Source organism: Podospora pseudocomata, assembly GCF_035222375.1.
Source record: "Podospora pseudocomata strain CBS 415.72m chromosome 1 map unlocalized CBS415.72m_1, whole genome shotgun sequence".
NCBI classification, from domain to species: domain Eukaryota; kingdom Fungi; phylum Ascomycota; class Sordariomycetes; order Sordariales; family Podosporaceae; genus Podospora; species Podospora pseudocomata.
The window spans coordinates 3,697,343-3,714,725 of record NW_026946363.1 but is presented as its reverse complement, the minus strand read 5'-3'; the positions used below and the strand labels follow the sequence as shown (position 1 = coordinate 3,714,725).

Sequence of the window (17,383 nt, the reverse complement as noted above, 5' to 3'; positions counted from 1 at the left end):
CTTCTGACTTGCTCTCGGGAGTAAACCCCCCCATCTCCCCTTGCTAAAAACCTTTTCATATCCACCTTCTATGCCCTCTTGACCATCCTAGTCCAAAAACTTGTAACTTGCCCTCCTCAGCCATCACTTTCACCAATCTCGACGACTTTTTCAACCATGATTAGGCGCCTAACACATACCACCTACTCCTCGCCACAATTAAATGGCACAGAGCCCCCCCCACCCCGCTCCCCCCAAAGACCGACTTCAGCAACCGCAACCATCATCCTCTTTAACTCTGCTCGGCGGCCTCGACATAGAATCCACCACTTCCCCGATCCCTGGGTAATGGGAATGGGTCTGGCCTCTCACCGGGCAAGCCATCGTCAATCTAGGGAAGATACTCACAAACAGCTACCTCCAACCAGCTAAACACCCTGCTGTACCACTGTTGGAAGCAACGGGATGAAAAAGAGGTACAGTATCGTGCAGTTTGTCAGGCCGAACAATGATATTTTGATCAAGACCGTGGATAGATTTGAGTGCGACGGGGGCAGGGGTACATAATACCAGGTAAGCTTAAACGAATACTAAAAAGAACGAGGCAATGAGGACGAGAAAAAGGTTCTTACTGCAGAGGAGTGGATGGTGCAGAGGCCCGTTCAGTTTGGTGATTGACCTTGAGGAAACCACTACTACACATACCTTCTTCAAGTTTCTTTCAAGAGAAAGTCAACACACCCAGGCAGCACGCACAGCAAAGGATGTCAACTCAAAACAGGCAGGGATTGCCTTGCTAGGGCCTATGTGAAAATTGCCTTACTACCCTACAGAGAATTCAAAATATTCGATAAAGCTGTCGGCAAGGCCAGGCCGTAAGCAACAACAACCCGGTGGTAGTCGTTGAGAGAAATTCTCTTCTAGTTGAATGGGGAAACGGTGTTGTCGACCTCAGGATCCAGACAAAGTAGATCGGCGGTCCTCTAACCCAGAAACTCCCCACACCTCATCGCTAAAACAATGTCATGACGAAATCGCCTACGAGATCTCCCCAAAGCCAAAAGAAAAAACGCGCAAGCTAGCTGACATGCTGAGCAAGGGCAAGAACTGAAAAGAACTGAAAAGCAAAAGGTCTCGCGTAACCCAGCTAACGCCACCTGGCCTCAATGAGGCGTGAAAGAAAGCAGTTTCACAACTAGAAACGTCAAAGTGTCAAAGCATCAAATAACGTGGGGAGGCAGAAAGATCAAAAAAACGCAAGGAAAAGCAAAAACGCCGTTTTGGTCTTCCCCAGACAAAATTCAAACCAGCTACGCCAATAGAACCCCCCAGTCGATCCATGCTATGTTGGTTTGACCATCCCCAACGAAGATCGGGCCCATATGAAAAGGGTATATATCCTTCACTGATCAGATTGAAGCGAAATGCCCATCGGGCTCGCTGGATGGTTCGTGTAGTCGTCAAAAAGTCCTCAGTCGCTGCTGTGCGAGTATCCCTACATGTCGAGGCTCATCCCCTCAACCAAAAACCCATTCTCGTGATGGGTGTTACATGAAGTGTCGTAAAAATGATGTTGCTATATCCCACAGATGCCGATGGTGCTGAAAATGAGGGCCGTATGAAAGTGAAGAAACCGCCCGAAGTTGACGCCAAGTCCGTATGATGATTAGTAGAAAAGACAGTAGAGAAGACGTTGAGGGCAGCGTCGATGACTCGGTCAAAATGATTTACCGAATGTCGAGCTGAAAAGGTTTGAAGCGGCCCCCTATCGTGGCGCAACGCGGGCATTTCCTGCGAGCACCCTGCTCGCCCATCAAGACGTCGACGCATGCCTGACAAAGACCGCAGATGCACTCGGTACAAGCATAAGATTCCCGCAGTAGCGAGACGCCCTGGCAGGCAGCGCAGTATATCTGCGTGTTCTGCGAGGAAAAGCTGGGCGACGAATCGGACAGGCCCCGAGATTCGATGTGAAAATTATCGCCGCTTTCGCCGCTCTCGACCGACGGGAACGGGTCGGGGCCTTCGTTGTTATAAGACGGGGGCGTGAGGGCTTGTTGCAAGGGGGACGCTTGGTAGCTCGTGAAAGTATTGTGAGGGAATGGCGGCAGTGATGCACGTGGGATGGATACGGGCGACTGAGGCACCTGGGTCGTCAGGCGTGGGTCGAACATGGAAGGGAATTTCAGACTCACTGGAGTTCTGTCCTCATCGATGTCTTCCGTTGCCGAGGCGGCCGCATCGATCAGATCCTCCCAGCGCTTGCCAAAATCAGTTGTTGGCTCGACCGAAAGGGCCTTTCTGTCGGCACCGCCTGGTTTGAGGAGATCGGGATTCACATCATTTTGAATCCGGCGCAGCCATTCAGCGGCAGCACCCTTGGATTTTCTCCGGTGATGGCTCCGTTTTGAGATGGATTGCTTGCGCGGGCGGTTGGCATCTAGGGGTCTGTGCAGTGGCGGGAGGGTTGAGGATCGGCCTGGGGGAGAGTTGGCCATAATCGAGGGAAGAACCTCGCGACGCCTATTAGGATCAAGACCGGAATACGGCATGCTCGTCACATCTGCATTGGTCAGATGTATGGGTGGCAGTTCGACGGATGTCCTCGGCCTGCCGCCTTCGTGGTCTGAATGCCAGTCCTGTATGAAAGAAATTCCAGTCAGCGTTTGCGCACTGCAATTCAACAGCGATTTCCACTCACCCCTTCAGACTCCCATCCGTGCTCGCTCTTGTAGCTGTGCAGCTGCGCCAGGGCGGCTGCAGCAGGATACATGGCGGCTCCGCCCTGGTACTCATCAGGGTGCCGCGGGGTGCCAGGGGCACTGGAGTCATCTCTACGGTAGCCATGCGCCGGTCCTTTGTTCTGGTTCATGTGCGCTGGAGCAGAGGTAGGCTGGGCGGTCGGTCGCGGTGGGGTGTTGATCATGAGCAAAAAGCTCTCCTCGGTTGCAGGCAGCTTGGCGATGTAGTGCTCTGGATGCGCTCTTCGAATATGCTCCTGCATTGAGCGGTATCTCTTCTCCTGCAGTCGGGAGCCTTGTCAGCGCAAGCTGTGGCGGTCGAGATCAGACGGGTCAGACTTACGCCAATGCAGCGCTTTCTGCAACTGGAGCCATCCTGATTGTGAAGCGGGCACACAACCTCATTGTTGGCGTCGGTAATGGAAAAGGACGAAGTGAGAGAAGACCTTGGAGGCATCTTGAGATGCTAACCCCACCATGCGATGTCGAGTGCTCTGGCGGGGGAGGTGCTCTCGGAGGTCGAGTCGATAGGCGATGATAGCGATAGCGACGATAGGCAGCGACAGGCAATTGCGGTGCCGATAAGAAGCTGAGCGGTTAGGGTCGGGGTCGCAGTATGTAATTCAATTGAGCAGTCGAGAAAAAAGACAACCGCGAAGCTTGTTACATTTGGACGTGTCGACGGTAAGCTAGAAAATGAATTGTTTTCTGGAATTGCGCTTTGGGGAAGAGCTCCAAGCTCCTTCTTGCAGGTGTAACAAGAGGTGTTTCGAAGAATGGACGGGCGGTGGTGGCAATTCCCCTTGGGGCCTGGGGTGGGAGCAAAGACAATGAATGGATGGAACAGCTCGAAGGGAGAGGGCGGGGATCGAAGCGGGGACCGTCCTCGACATCAAGCAATGGGAGCCAAGCACCCCCCAGACAGGGACAAGCACTAAGGTAAGCATCAGCGAGCAAGCAGTGACACGGTGCCGACATTCTCATTGACGGGTATTGAGCCATGCGCCTAGGTATCTTTGGGATCTCCCGCTCCGGAAGCAGCTCTTTCTGTCCACGCTGTCTGCTACCTGTTTAGTCCAAGCCTTGCCCACCTGGTTAAAGAGAGACTGCCGTGCTTCGCAAACCCGCTCAACGGCGCCCCGAGCCTGGTGTCTGTACAAGTACCGGCTAGCAGGCCACAGTCTGAACAAGCCACGCCTACTGTGTCGGGGTAGCATCGCCTCCACGCAATCCCGGAGCTGGAGGTGTGGGATGGTTAAGGGAAGAAGAAGACGGGGTCGAACCCGCAGCTGCTGGCGTCATGTCGTCAGGGCAGACAGGGGAAAATGGACTCCTGCTTCGGGAGTCAGCATGGCAGACAAAAGCTGCCATCACGCTGTGCAATTCCATGCAAAATGCGTCAACTCATACTCGTGGTGCAGCCGCAAACTGGGATGCCCAGGACTCTTGACCTGGAACCTGGCAACAGAGGCATCTAGTCTCTCGAGGCGGTCAGGTCAGGTGGTGTCAGGCGCCTCGACGTCTTTCCAAGGTAGGATGGCCAGAACAAGCGGCAGCTGGGATGATGCGAGAGGCGAGCTTCCACCCACGCAGCGCCTGTTTTCTGGCCAACAAGAAACCGGTTGTCTGAGCTGAGAGCTCCGTGGTCTGCTCTCAACTCATTCAGCTCAGCCTACTCTGTACCAGGCCTGCCTTCCTTGGAGGCTCAAACATCTTCGTATCGGACAGTCGAAGCGCCAGTGGGGGGACACGAGAGTTTTGTTTTCTCCATTCGTCGCTGAACCCGACTGACACGGGCTGGTGACGGACTTGACTCGGTTGAACAACGGATGACGGGCCTCCCGGACGCGATCAAGAAGGGGTGGGGTGCCTGTCGAGCAAACGAGAAAAAGTGCTCGAGTTTCGACAAGTTGAGCACATGCGCGGACATGATTGGATGCCGGGAGGACTCTCCCGAGCTACCCCCATGCTAGGAAGCTTTCCTGGCAAAGCTCCCAAAAAAAGACGGTAGCAGACAAGAGCTGTGCTCTTTGGGACGGAACGCCGTGCAATGGGACCTGTGAAGCTCTCTAGATCCCGTGCATACTTGGTAGCTATGCCTGTGCCCATCCTACCAAAATAGAACCCCAGGCGTGATGGTGTGCCTGGCTCAAACATAGCGAGTCGCGGTATTTTCATGCATAACCAAACATTGTTTTTCGACATTCGATATCCAGACGACTTTGACTCAACATTAAAACGACCTCAAATGGCAAAGCAGGGATCCCCAGGCGACCCTTGAGCGTTGATTTCGAGGTGGGTCTGCGGGGCAGTGGATCGCCAGACTATTGCGGGGTGGCTCTCTTTTTGCCCCTCTCCTCTTATCAGTTTTATCGATTTGCTATGATAACAAGATCTCTATATCACGATGGTGTTGCTTCAACACACCAGGTGCTTAACCAACAATCTTCGCGATGCTCAAGTAACCGGAGTAAGCTGCCCAATGTGGATGGGCCTTCGGCATGCATAGAGCTCAACAGCCATTGCTTTTCCAAGTCGGAACACAACAGCCAGGTTTTCCATGACAAGCGCAGCTGTTGCCCCTCGAAGCCACCAGAGCCACAGGCCTTGGGTGGCAAGTTGAACACGATGAATTGAACCGAGGAAACGGGAGGTGGACTCTTGAGTTGCTTGGCAGTTCGAGAAGGCTAGCCAAACGAACAGAAACGAACCAAACACCCGTCGAAGCCAATCTTCATCGACTCAACGTCACGAGATTGATCTGCAGGTGCATCGCGAGTAACCGCTCGTGAGACACGGCTTCGCTTTTCTCGGTGCTCGGCACCCGCCCCAGCTGGCTTCTACAGAGTCTCGACTTGACTTGGAAGACTCGAGTTCCATAAATCACAATCAGGAGCTCGAGCTGGCGAGATTGTATTCTCTCTCCTGAGACCTCCACAAATACTTGAGACGATTCCCACGCTGTTTGATCTTGCTGGCTGGCCAACTGACTTCCTTCAAAGAAGCTTTCCGAGGATGTCATGTTGTGTTTGTCAGCTTGTCAAGTTGTCAGGTTCGGTGTAATGGTTGTACCAGATCACGCTTCAGGCGCGTATTTAACAATCCGTCTTCATCGACTTATCATACGGCTATCGTTGGACGATGAGAATGCTCATATTACACCTGCCGGCTGTGTTATCACAGCTCACTCTTACAGGTACACTACTATTTCTTGGGCTACATCGACCACAGCCGCAGTGGTCGGACACATGGACGAAAATTCCCCAGTGAAGGTCGAGTTGGTAGGAGTTTACTTCGCCCTGAGTGGATTTTTATGTTTCACGGTATCACACTTTGCCAGCGTGGACACAGATTCTTATCGAGCGCGTGAAACTGGGGTATAGCTTTTCAGTCGGCCGTCAATTTTGTCCCTGTCTAGCACGACCACAGGTATAGATTCAGACTCTGCTTCCGAGTCAAGTTCGCTCCAGAAACATTGGTTATATGGCCCTACCTTATCGGGTCATAACTGTTGAGCCCGGTTGAGGTCAGCCTCGATGGCCGTCACTCTACAACATCTCAACAGCGATGCCACCTTTTTGTTGACCTTTGAACCCAGAAGCTATGAACACAGCCGAGCTGGTCCATCCAAGAGCCCAAAGCCATTCCGAATCCTGCTAGACCCATGGATCACAGGACCGGCCAAAGTCATGCATCCAAAGATAGTTAATGAAACTCACAGACAGCCACCCTGCATCTTGTCTCTCCTTGAGCTTCCCGAGCCAGATTTGGTCATTATATCCCACCACAGCTCCAAACATTGCAATAAAGCTACCCTCCAGCAGCTCCCAGCCGTTGGTACGAAAACGGTCATCTTAACAACACCAGCCTCAGGAAGCAAAATCAAGAGCTGGAAATACTTTGAGAAGAGTAGAGTCAGAACCCTGCCCAAATGGAAACCCCAAGAACCAGGCAGACTTCACATACTGCGATTCCCAACCCCATCCACACCCCCAGGAGACCCAGGAGAAATAACAGTAGCCTTCCTTCCTCAACAACCCGATATTTTAGGCCTTCAATACGCAATAGGAATCACCTACCGGCCGCCACCACCCCCATTATACCACCTGCCCCTTCCCCCACGACTCCGGAGTAAATCCCAAACCAGTTTGAGAACCCCCCTATCTCCAGTCTCAATCCAACAACAACCGAAGCAACATCCCTTACCACCCCCAGACGACAGACCCATCAGCATCCTCTACATCCCCCACGGAATCCCCTACCCAACAATCCATACCTACATAACCAACCACCTAATCTCCGAAGCCGCCCTCCCACTGACCGTCCTCCTCCACCCATTCAACAACACCCACCACCGCGGGACCGTCCCATCAGGAATCGAAATAGCAATCAAACTAGCCGCCAAAGTCTGGATTGGCGCCCACGACGGCGACCTAGTCCTCCGCGGCCTCATCAACAGGCTGTTGTTTTCCAGAAGAAGAAAAATCCCCAAGCAGTACACTAAGGACGACATCCATCAGCTTCTCGCAACAAAAGAAGAAGAAGAGAATACAACAACAACAAACAAGACAGCTGTCCTTGTCCTTGAACCCGGCGAGAAGACCACCCTTCACAGCACGACGAGCAAGCCTGGTGGTGGTGGTGTTGTCATGGGGACGATCACCGACCGAGGGGAACTGCAAGATGAGAAGCAGGGAGGCCATGATCACGGCGGTGCTGAGAGTACTAAGGGTCAGGACGACAACAACCACAACAACAACAACAACAACAACAACAACAAAAACAAGACTGCCAAGGATAATGTTGGCTCATCAAGTTCCGGGAAAACCCCAGCAACAGCAGCAGCAGGGATATCCATCCCCTCGTTGGAAAAGTGCAATTGGCGGTCTAACTTGGAGTTGTTTCTCAAAAAGGAAGAGGTTCATCACGGAGGGAGGGTGCCAGCTTGAAGAGCCCTAATACCTAGACTACGGTTGTCAACAATGAATTGGCTACACCTCAATGACTAATGTGTCTTGAGTGGCTCATCTACTCGCTCGCTCTGCCTGTTATGCTCATGAAACAACAAAACCAAACGGTATGATGAACCACCTTTGCCCATTGTTGAATAAAATAATCTGTGGAAAAAAAAAGTCCAAAGATCGAGCAACAACACGCCATGCCTCAAAACTAGACACACAGATTAAAAACCCCCATCTCCCTATGTCCCTTCACCCCCATCATATCATCTACCTCAACTGCCTCAATATCTCCGTCAAAAAATCCTCAAAGCTCAACGTGATATACCCATCCCGATCCTCATCATACTTCTTAAACACATCCGTCATCCTCTTCAGGCTAATACAAGCCTGCACAAACAAGTCAAAGCTCATCACCCCCTCCCCCCTCTTGTCATACGTCCTGAACAGAACCTTGATGAACTGGTCGCTCAGGCGGTACCTAAACGCCACCAGTGCGCCCTTGAACTCCTCCAGGGAAATGTTCCCCGACCGGTCTGTGTCGAACCGGTCAAAAAGCGTGCGCCACGAGGCGAGGAAGGACCACAGCCCGCAAAACTCCTCAAATCCGATGGTGCCTGACCGGTCAGAGTCGAACATGCGGATCATCATGCGGACGGTTTGGGGGTCGAAGGCGGTCCAGTCGCCGTTGACGAGGGCGGCCGAGAGCTCCTTTTCCGAGAGTTGACCGGTGCCTTTGATTTGTTAGCTTGGTTAGAAAGGAAAGGACCATGGCGCGAAGCTTACCATCCTTGTCGACGGCCCGGAAGAGAGGGAGCAAGGTTGGGTCAGCGGCGCCATCGCGCGGGGCGGGACTCGGGGGTGGGCGGGAGCTGGCAGGGGGACGGGTCTGCTGAACCGGGCGTCCCTGGGTAGCTGTCGGAGGGGGGCTCATGCCGCCGTATCGGTCCGGAGGCGGGGCGTGTCGTGGGGACAACCGGCCGGTCTGGTCGTAGCGGTCGTAGTGTGAGTTTTTGTGCTCGATCGGGCGAGGCGGGGGTGGCTTGTTCTCGTATCGGGAGGATGGAGGGGGGGCCTGTCCAGTGGGCGACCTTGGTCCTTTCTGATACGAAGGGGGGACGGCCGGTTAGCTTCTTGCAGAATGATGGATTAGAGAATGGCAGTTCTCACTTGTTCTGGCTCCGCAAACCTGAGGAAAGCAAACGCGGCGTGTTAGCAAAACGATACGATCATCAGGTAGTGGTGGCGATGTGGTGATGGAGGGGGGAGCAAAGTGCCAAATATGGTGGGGTTCCATCCCCCCTGGCGCAAGCGCAAAAGCAAGAAGCCACAGGAGAGAGCATTGATAACGGATGTTTTGGGCTTGCGCGTTTCTCATGCATGCGGCAGCACTCACCTGGGCAGCTCATCTGGGTTGTAGGATCTGTTGTAGGCCATCTTTGCAAGGAGGTGGTGGTTTGCGACTCGAAAAACAAGATCGTCGCTGGTAGTTCTCCTGAGGTGTGTCAGGTTTGAGGGTTGGACGGTGGGGAGGCTACAGTTGGAGGTCTTTGCGAGGGGTTAAGTAGTGTAATGTTTTTTGGTACTGCGCCAGGCGTGCAGGGTGCTCAGCCTCAGATAGGTATGTCTGGGAAAACAAGGCTTCCTTTTTCTTCAGGGAAGCGCGAAAAAAGTTGGGAGACGACAGGTTGATATTACTTTTAGCTGCCCCTTATTCGACGCCGAGCACGGCGGCTTGCGTCTCGTCCACCAGCGTGCTGGAGCGGTGCCCGATGCTGCGAGATGGTAGTGGGGATTTTACGGTAATTGTATCCATGAAATGTAATCATGGGAATCCGTCCCCTTGGCGCTGGAAAAAAGCCACTCGGTGACGTTTCGTCGGTGCCGGTTCCGGTCGTGCAGTTCCTGCCCAGGCCGATTTCCTAGACACTGGTCACTCGGACGCTTTGACGAGATGACTATTATTTATAAGATTTTGAACTAGCAAGGAGATTATATCCACGTTATCTTGAAGCCTGTTCTTTTCTCTAATCCGTATCAACCTAATCTACAGAAATGGTCCAGTTGACCATCAAATTCCAGAAGCGTCACAAGGGTCCATCACAGGGGCTCGCTCCTGGTGGGGTCATCTTCAACTTTAGGATCTGAGAGGGGGAGCGCCTTCGTTGTCGTTTCCCCCCCAGTTTTTTCGAGAAGGCTTGCTGCCGCAAATCCGGACTAGTCTGGGTTTCAGCATTACCGCTGGCGAGTTTGACAACTGCAGCCTCTTCCTCCTTCTCGGTCTCTGTCAGAGTCCCCTTCTCGAGGTTTTTAAAGAAGTAAACCAAACCAAGAGGCCGTCACGAGTCAGAGCAATAGGCCGTGGTACATGAGTAATGGTAGGCGGCATATGGTTGGGGTGACACATGATCAATATCATATGAGATAAACAGCACAACTCCAAAGCTCAACTTGGGTGCCTGACGAGATAATACACACAGATTTGTAGAATATACATATGTTGATATCTCCAATGAGGCGATACGCCGGCTGAAGCACGCTTGTTGGAGCTCCCGCAGCGGATAGTCCCACAAGCCGGATGGGATCCTCCACCTTTTCGCTGGCGCTGGAATTTGACCGCAACTTTCCTTACCTTATGTAATACCTGCCCTGAACAGCACTTTCCACGCCGGCTTTAATAGTACGGCCGTTGCAGTTGTTGGGCTCGGTCTGTGTGTTGAGGCGCTCATGCACTTCGCTTAACCCCGTGAAGAGAACATCAAACCAAGAAGAGCTCATATCATCCCTACTGCGTATACGCGCCTAGTAAGAAGGATCCGAACTCACACTACTCCGTGTTCGCTGTCAACATGCCACCCGAAGCCGAAGCCGATGAGTTTTGGCTGTTTGGATACGGGTAAGCTTTTACACACTCCCCTCCGGAAAGAAGGAAATAAGAAAACAAATCAAGACTTTTTATGCTGTCAGAAACACACGAGGCTAAATAATCACCACAGGAGTTTGATCTGGAAACCGCCGCCGCACTTTGGTACTCTCCCCATTACCACCTACCTGCCTGGTCCTTAGCCCAACATCACGTACCGATCGATAAATCGATACCGAGAACCCCATTCTCTGGTTCCGGCATCCAAGACGGCAGCTAATTTGAGCCAAGACAGGAGAATCCCAGGCTGGGTGACAGGCTATGTGAGACGGTTCTGGCAAGTACGTGTGTGTTTGTGTCTGTGTCTGTGTCTGTGTCTGTGTGTGTGTGTGCCGATGTGTGTCGTGCATGTGTTCTGCGTCGCCCATGTCGTTGCCCTTGCAACCCTCCCGTGCTCCCGAGCCTCCCCCTGAGCCCTTTTCTTCCTCTCTCCTTCCCCTTCCCGCCCCCGTACCCATCACCCACCCCCCCACAGCTCGGACCACCACCATTGAGGACATATCTCCTACCAACTACGTATCTGCCTTTCCCAACATAATAGCTAACCATCGCTTACAGGCAAGGTACATTTCTTCCTCCCATCCATTCCACCTTAGCGTCAACCCGGAACCGAACCGTTGGCCATAGTTTCCGGGTTGTTGTCCTCGCTTCTGCCAACTCATTCTTTCACGTTGTTGTTTATCTCCCAGGGGCCAACATGCCGGGCCAGATTAACGAACAAATTGGGGAGGGAGGACCTGATGGCAGGCAGGCTGTGTGCCAAATCAACGTCATCGCATCCAACCCCTTCCCATTGACTTGACGCAAGCCTGGCCAGCCCACCGGGCCCCCCTCTTACTCCTGTTGTTTCCCCTTCAGCCTCCCTTCTTCCTTCTTCCTTTGCTGTCGTTTCCCTCTTCAAGCTCCATCCCCAACCAAGCAGACCTCACTAACCATCATCCTCTCTGCTTGCCCTTCCAACAGCGAAGACCACCGTGGCACCCCCGAAGCCCCAGGACGAGTCGTGACTCTCATCTCGCGCTCATACTGGGAGCAGCTGACCGACCACCATGACTCGGCCCGCGAGAAAGTCTGGGGCGTCGCCTACCGCATCATTCCCGAGCGCGTCGCCGAGGTGAAGGACTATCTCGACATTCGTGAGATAAACGGCTACACAATCCACTACACCCCCTTCCACCCAGCACCCAGCATCGACAACAACACCAACGATCCGCTGACTGCCCTGCCCGGGAAACTGCCGATCCAAACGCTGGTTTACATCGGAACGCCAGACAATGAGCAGTTCGTCGGCCCGCAGGACCCCCAGAAGCTAGCCGAGCACATCTACCGCAGCGAGGGGCCGTCGGGGCTGAACCGTGATTACTTGTGGGGTCTGGAAAAGGCCCTCGGTGAACTCAGTCCGGAAAGCGGTGACGAGCACGTCACCGACCTGTCGAATCGGGTTCGAGCGGTGGCGGCGGCAGCGGCGGCGGAAGGGAAAGGAGAGGTGGTGGTGAGCCAGACTGACAGAAAAAACCAAATCCTGCGTGCGCAATCTCCTGTCACTGTCAGTCTGGACGGTTCTTCTTCTTCTTTGGAGCATCAACATGAGCATCATCGTCATCATCATCATCATCAACAACATCACGAGTTCCCAAAGGTCAGCAGCATAGACGAGCAAGAAGAGACAGAAAAGACTTCGTGATGGTCGAAGTAAACAGACAAACAGACGCGCACACTCAGAAACCAAAAAGGAGAGAGAAAATTGAAAACACAAGAAGAAAAAAACACAGCTACGAGTTTTCTGTTTCTTTTTTTTTCTCCTCCTTTTCATTCCCTCCACCAATTCATGGTTTATTTTTTCTCATCCCCCCCCTTGATGCTTTCTCGTTCCCCTGAGCAATACAGGCAGCATATTCCACCTGTCTCACCTCTTCCTTTTTCACAACCTCCTCACCCCCACCCAGACAGCCCAGCCGGCCCTCTGTTTCTCATGTCGCACATGAGACAAGAAACAACCCGCGGCATTGTTGAACAAAAGGGAAGCCCATGACATAACCCACTCCCCCCTTGATTCATAACACACCCTTTATCTGCATCCCTCCCCCAATGCCCAACCCAATTCCCACAGCCGTTTCGTCGTCAGCCATAGTCCCCCCACACACACACACACACACACACACACAAAACAATAGCATAACACACACACACATGATATCCCTACTTTTGAGAAAGAAGAAACAAACAAAACAGGACATATCAAAAAACGGGCAGAAAAAATGCATTAAAGACTAAGCAAACAAGACAAAAAAATAAAACAGAAACACGCCCAGAAATTTCTCAGAACCCACCACCACCACATATACCACAGGTAAATGGGTGGTAAAATCCCTGTTTTGCTTCTGGGCTGACAAATAATAATTGGACGGGGAGACGGAGCCAACAAAGCCCAGTGGCTGTTGTCTAGGTAGCCGTCCGACTAAACCGAAGAAATGTCGATCATAACATGAGAAAGACAAAAAAAAACCGTATCGGAAAAGGGATCGAGCGGGGTATATGTGGTGGTTCTCAAAGAGCAGCAAAAAGCCCTGATCGTACAGAAAACTCGAACGGGTCGTGTGTTGTTTTGGTATCGGTTCTCAAAGTCATTTCTTTTAGAAGAAGCTGTTAGGAGGAAGAGAACCACGGTGGTCTGGTTGACGAAATTCCTAGTATCCTTGACCTGGGTTAGGCTGCTGCTGCTGGTGCGGCTGGCCTTGCTGGGAGGGATCAGGGTATCCGTATGGCTGTTGCCAGGCTAAGGAAAGGAACTGTTAGTGACAGTGCTCCCTCTTGTTCTTTTTCGTATCGTCTTACTTTGGGGAGGGGCAGCGTAGCCTGCCGGGACGGCCTGGGAGTATCCGCGTCCATAAGGCTGGGCGTAGACGTTGGGTGGCATTCCGTACGGTTGCGGGGCGCCGTATGCCATGGGCATCGGAGAACCTCCCATCTGGACGGCTCCGTATCCACCACGGCCGAAGCCAGGAGGACCTCCTCGTCCGCCGCCTCTGGGACCAGTGTCCGAGGCCTTGTCAACACGGATCTGACGGCCGTCGAATCTGGAGAAGGGTCAGAAAACTGCAAGGTCAAGGGGGGGGTAGTCTGGGGGACAAAAGTACTCGATGTTATTCATCGCAGAGATGGCTTTCTGGGCGTCGTCTGGGTTGGTGTATCTGACGAAACCGAAGCCTCTACTACGGCCAGTGTCGCGATCTTTGACAACAACCTAGAAGAGGAGAGGTTAGAGACCAGAGTCTTCGCGGTGTTCCTGACCTTACCAAGCACCAATGCCCAAGGGCGATGGTAACAAGGAGCAAGAGCCGCACCAAATGAAAGCGCACCACGACATACTGCTTCTTCCACCACGCCAAACTCCTCAAACTTTTGCCTCAGAGTGGCCTCCTCGGTGTGCCATGCGAGGCCGCTGTTTTCTCTGTTAGCCAGTCGCCTGCCGCATGTGGGGAAGGAGGCAGAATCTGCACTCCATTGGACTTCTTGTCTTACCCAATAAACAACTTGGACATGCTGTCGGATTTCTTGTTTGCGTCGGCTGCACTGGAAGGGAAAGTTTCTTTCGATCTAACTAGTGTATAGTAGACACTAGTGCTCTTTCAGATCAAGTCGAGTCTCCCGTTGTCGGAGCAAATGCGACTCCTGATGAGGAAGAGAAAGTCGAAGGTTGCTTGGAAGAAAAGAGCGGGGGGCCAGGGGCTAAGTAGCACTGGGTTGATGGGTGCTGCTGTTTGCCTCTGAACAGTGTGGGTGAGAAAAGAAACGCTCCGAGACTGGGTGACTGCCCTTCTTAACCGGCCAGGTGTCGGAGGTGAAAGTCGAGAGTCGAGTGGCTCGATGATTTCAGCCGGACAAAGCAGTCTGTTTTCGATAAAATCAAGCCTTTGGTTCCTCAAGCGAGACTGGGAGGATGGTAAGGGGAAGGCGCGACCAGTGGCTCAGGGAACAGTGGGGTGTTTAGCGAAGCTGTGTTATGTGGTATGGGTCAAGGGTTCTCCAAAGATGTTCTGTGGTGCCGGTTGGTTGGTGGGAGAGAGATGGGCACTTGGGGGGATGAAGAACCAGAGCCGCTGGCAGGCACTTGATGCTACCCGTCTTATATGCCAGTACAGCGGGCTACCTGTTCCTGGGGAAGGGCCCGAATACCGCTTCTGCCTTGGCCGCATTTTGGTCCATGAGACAGGGCCGTTGTCGTGAGCCGACGTCGGTCGCTCCCGTGCAGTACCTTGCTTCTGCTGCCCCGGTTGATGTCCTGCCAGGCATAATCATGAGAGCATGGTTATGTTCCCAGACAAGCATCAAACATACCAAAGGGACCGCAACCCCAGGACAGCGTTCGCTACGGGTGCCTGTGGCATGGAGGAGTTGTGTAACATGTGTCGTTTGCCACAGAAGATCTGTATAAAGATCCAAACACTCCATACGAATACGCCCTGGCTCCCCGTAGCTACCCATGAGTCCAGGGAGTTCAAGGCTAGGATTGGTCAGAGGACAGTCGTGAGATCCTTGATCAACGTCTTTCAGATCAGAGGACTGCTAAACCCCACCTCACTGCCACTGATGATGACCCCTGGCAGTTTTGCAGCTACTAGCTCAATACAGACCCTGGCCTTGGTTTTCTGTACTATGAAGGGAAACTGCCTTGGTTTCGTCACCCTGGCTATTCCTGCTCGCTGGGGTCTAGGTATCTTGCCTTGCCCAGAGATGATGTGCCCAGAAAGGTTGTTTCTAGCTCGTGATCCAGGTTTTCTCCAATGGTGATATCGCAAGCCCCACCACGTCCTAGCTGCCCGTGGATGTGTCGACGAAGGCACTGGTGGTGATTTTGCCGGCATTAGCAAATATGCGACTGTATTATGCATCTTCCCTCCCACTCATTTTTTGGTTGCCCGAGTGGAAGCAGAATATGGACCTTCACGTCAAGGCCCCAGTTTCCCATGAACAACGCCAGAGGCAGCAAACGGGTGCTGGAAACATATCCGGAAACCCCTGTCATTTGGATCGTGGCCCTGTGGAACAGGAATCGATGGCAAGAAACAGCCCTGGAAACACACAAAACCCTTGCTGCGTTTGGTGTAGCGTGCGCCTAGTACCTAGAAACCGTTTGGCGCTCGCTTTTACCCTCGGCCTGTCCCCAGACCCGCTCCTCTGTGGTGAGCGAAGTGCTCCTGAAGTTCTCCTTGAGAAGGGGCCAAACCGGTCACCTCCGAAAACAAATTTTCAGGGCCACCGTGATGCATTCGATACAACTCCATGTGCATGTCTCCATTTTCTGTGCACAGCACTCAAGTCCCAATAGAGACTCCCAGAGCCAGGATCGGCTAGGGTGCAACGAGTCGTCCAGAGAAGGAAAGTGGATATCAGTATGAAACATGGTTGAATGACCCATCAAGATGCGAAACTTCACAGCATTTCGATCGGAGTGCAACCTCAACATGACATGAAACCCTTTGTCGACCCCTCGATGGCTGCCTTCAGATGAGTTGCTCAAGCTTCATGACGACCGCGTTCTTGTGCCCACGTGCCTTTCGCGACGGCTACCACCTGACAAGAAGATAGTTTGCGGGCGATCCAGCTTCCAGAAATTTCATTCATCCAGTCGATCTTGACTTGCAGAGGCCAAACTAATCACACCACAGCAAATCGGGTAAACGGGTCAGTGGACTGCCGCGAAGCAAGGCACCTGGACGATAACAGGGCCTCTCCAACTCCCACAGTAAAGGCGAGCATAACGCAGAGGACTCGACGTCCGGTCCTCATACCCTTCCTGACCTCTGTGTATGCGTGTAGTCTCGGAGCGAAGGAGATATCTGATGCGTATCGAATATTCCGCTAGTCCAGGCTTGGCAATGGCACCTCTTGCTGGGCATTGAAGCCATGATGCGACCGCCTCAAGCGCTGCTATAGGATGTATGTCAATAGCGGGTGAACAGTACCGTAGCTTGGTCCATCCTGTGTGTCGATCATTCTATTGACCACGAGGTGCCATCCAGGTCAAAGCAGTTGACCCAAGCTCCCAAGCCCCCAAGCTCCCCAAGCTCCCAAGCTCTCACCCGAGAGCTTCCATCGCGGGGCAGCGGCATAATAGCTTCTTGCATGGGGTAATGGGCAAAACCGAACCCAGGTTGCGAGGATCGGCCCATGTCGATTGAAACACATTGCAACTCATGACTGTTGTAAGCGCATATATAGTCTGCACGGGTCTCGACAAGCCGCCGCCGTGTGTGGGTGTGCTGGTACGTCAAGATAAAGATGCCCCGGACCCGCCACCGGCTGGGTTTGGTGAATCACGGAGCCGGAAGGTCCCTGCAAGTGAACTAAACAGGGAAGGCGAGGCATCAAACGGTCGTCCCACTTCGGCGAGGCTTCCCACTGGCTGTTCACTAAGATGCATATTCTGGACTTGGCATGGGTTCTAACTGCATGGTTCATCTCGAGAGCGCTCGGTCTTGACTCTCCATGGTTCCTCAATTTCCCGGCCGGTGTCAGTATTGGATCCGGGACGAAGGGATGCCTGGCCATCAACCACCGGGCATGACCACCCAGACTTCAGTCCAGGATCGCCCAGCTGCGTGAGGATGACAGGTTGCACAGCCGAAGCTCCTTGAGGCTCCCAAGAAGCCTTGGTCTGGGGAACATGTGCGCAGGACGGGATGATTGACGATATTATTTAGCCGTAGTGATGCCATATTTAGATCTGCGGAAGACTCACCGATGCAACCGAGGGCTATAGAGTATGTACGCAGTAATTC

At 53.0% G+C, this 17,383-nt stretch overlaps 5 protein-coding genes across 5 annotated transcripts; 2 read left to right on the top strand and 3 right to left on the bottom strand.

Moving 5' to 3' along the window:
• Positions 1-694: 694 nt before the first annotated feature.
• On the bottom strand, positions 695-4,707 carry QC762_113590 (uncharacterized protein). Its single transcript, XM_062885778.1, has 4 exons — positions 3,064-4,707; positions 2,681-3,001; positions 2,175-2,618; positions 695-2,117 (listed from the first exon to the last, which is right to left on the bottom strand). Exons 1-4 carry the CDS (start codon positions 3,175-3,177, stop codon positions 1,707-1,709), a joined length of 1,290 nt encoding a protein of 429 aa, XP_062748771.1. The 5' UTR covers positions 3,178-4,707; the 3' UTR covers positions 695-1,706.
• A 1,549-nt stretch (positions 4,708-6,256) lies between these two features.
• On the top strand, positions 6,257-7,669 carry QC762_113598 (uncharacterized protein; the record flags this gene model as incomplete). Its single annotated transcript, XM_062885779.1, has 1 exon — positions 6,257-7,669. The coding sequence occupies one exon, from the start codon at positions 6,257-6,259 to the stop codon at positions 7,667-7,669; it is 1,413 nt and encodes a 470-aa protein (XP_062748770.1).
• An 89-nt stretch (positions 7,670-7,758) lies between these two features.
• Positions 7,759-9,976, bottom strand: QC762_113600 (uncharacterized protein). Its single transcript, XM_062885780.1, has 4 exons — positions 9,075-9,976; positions 8,849-8,867; positions 8,465-8,780; positions 7,759-8,412 (listed from the first exon to the last, which is right to left on the bottom strand). The coding sequence occupies exons 1-4, from the start codon at positions 9,113-9,115 to the stop codon at positions 7,949-7,951; spliced, it is 840 nt and encodes a 279-aa protein (XP_062748769.1). The 5' UTR covers positions 9,116-9,976; the 3' UTR covers positions 7,759-7,948.
• Positions 9,977-11,298: 1,322 nt separating this feature from the next.
• On the top strand, positions 11,299-12,285 carry QC762_113610 (uncharacterized protein; the record flags this gene model as incomplete). The annotated part of the gene is made up of 2 exons (XM_062885781.1): positions 11,299-11,355; positions 11,524-12,285. The coding sequence occupies 2 exons, from the start codon at positions 11,299-11,301 to the stop codon at positions 12,283-12,285; spliced, it is 819 nt and encodes a 272-aa protein (XP_062748768.1).
• Positions 12,286-12,568: 283 nt separating this feature from the next.
• Positions 12,569-16,894, bottom strand: QC762_113615 (uncharacterized protein). The gene is given in 7 exon segments (XM_062885782.1): positions 12,569-12,736; positions 12,748-13,377; positions 13,437-13,678; positions 13,739-13,845; positions 13,971-14,043; positions 14,124-16,660; positions 16,678-16,894. The coding sequence occupies 5 exon segments, from the start codon at positions 14,141-14,143 to the stop codon at positions 13,289-13,291; spliced, it is 531 nt and encodes a 176-aa protein (XP_062748767.1). The 5' UTR covers positions 14,144-16,660; positions 16,678-16,894; the 3' UTR covers positions 12,569-12,736; positions 12,748-13,288.
• Between the last annotated feature and the right edge of the window lie 489 nt (positions 16,895-17,383).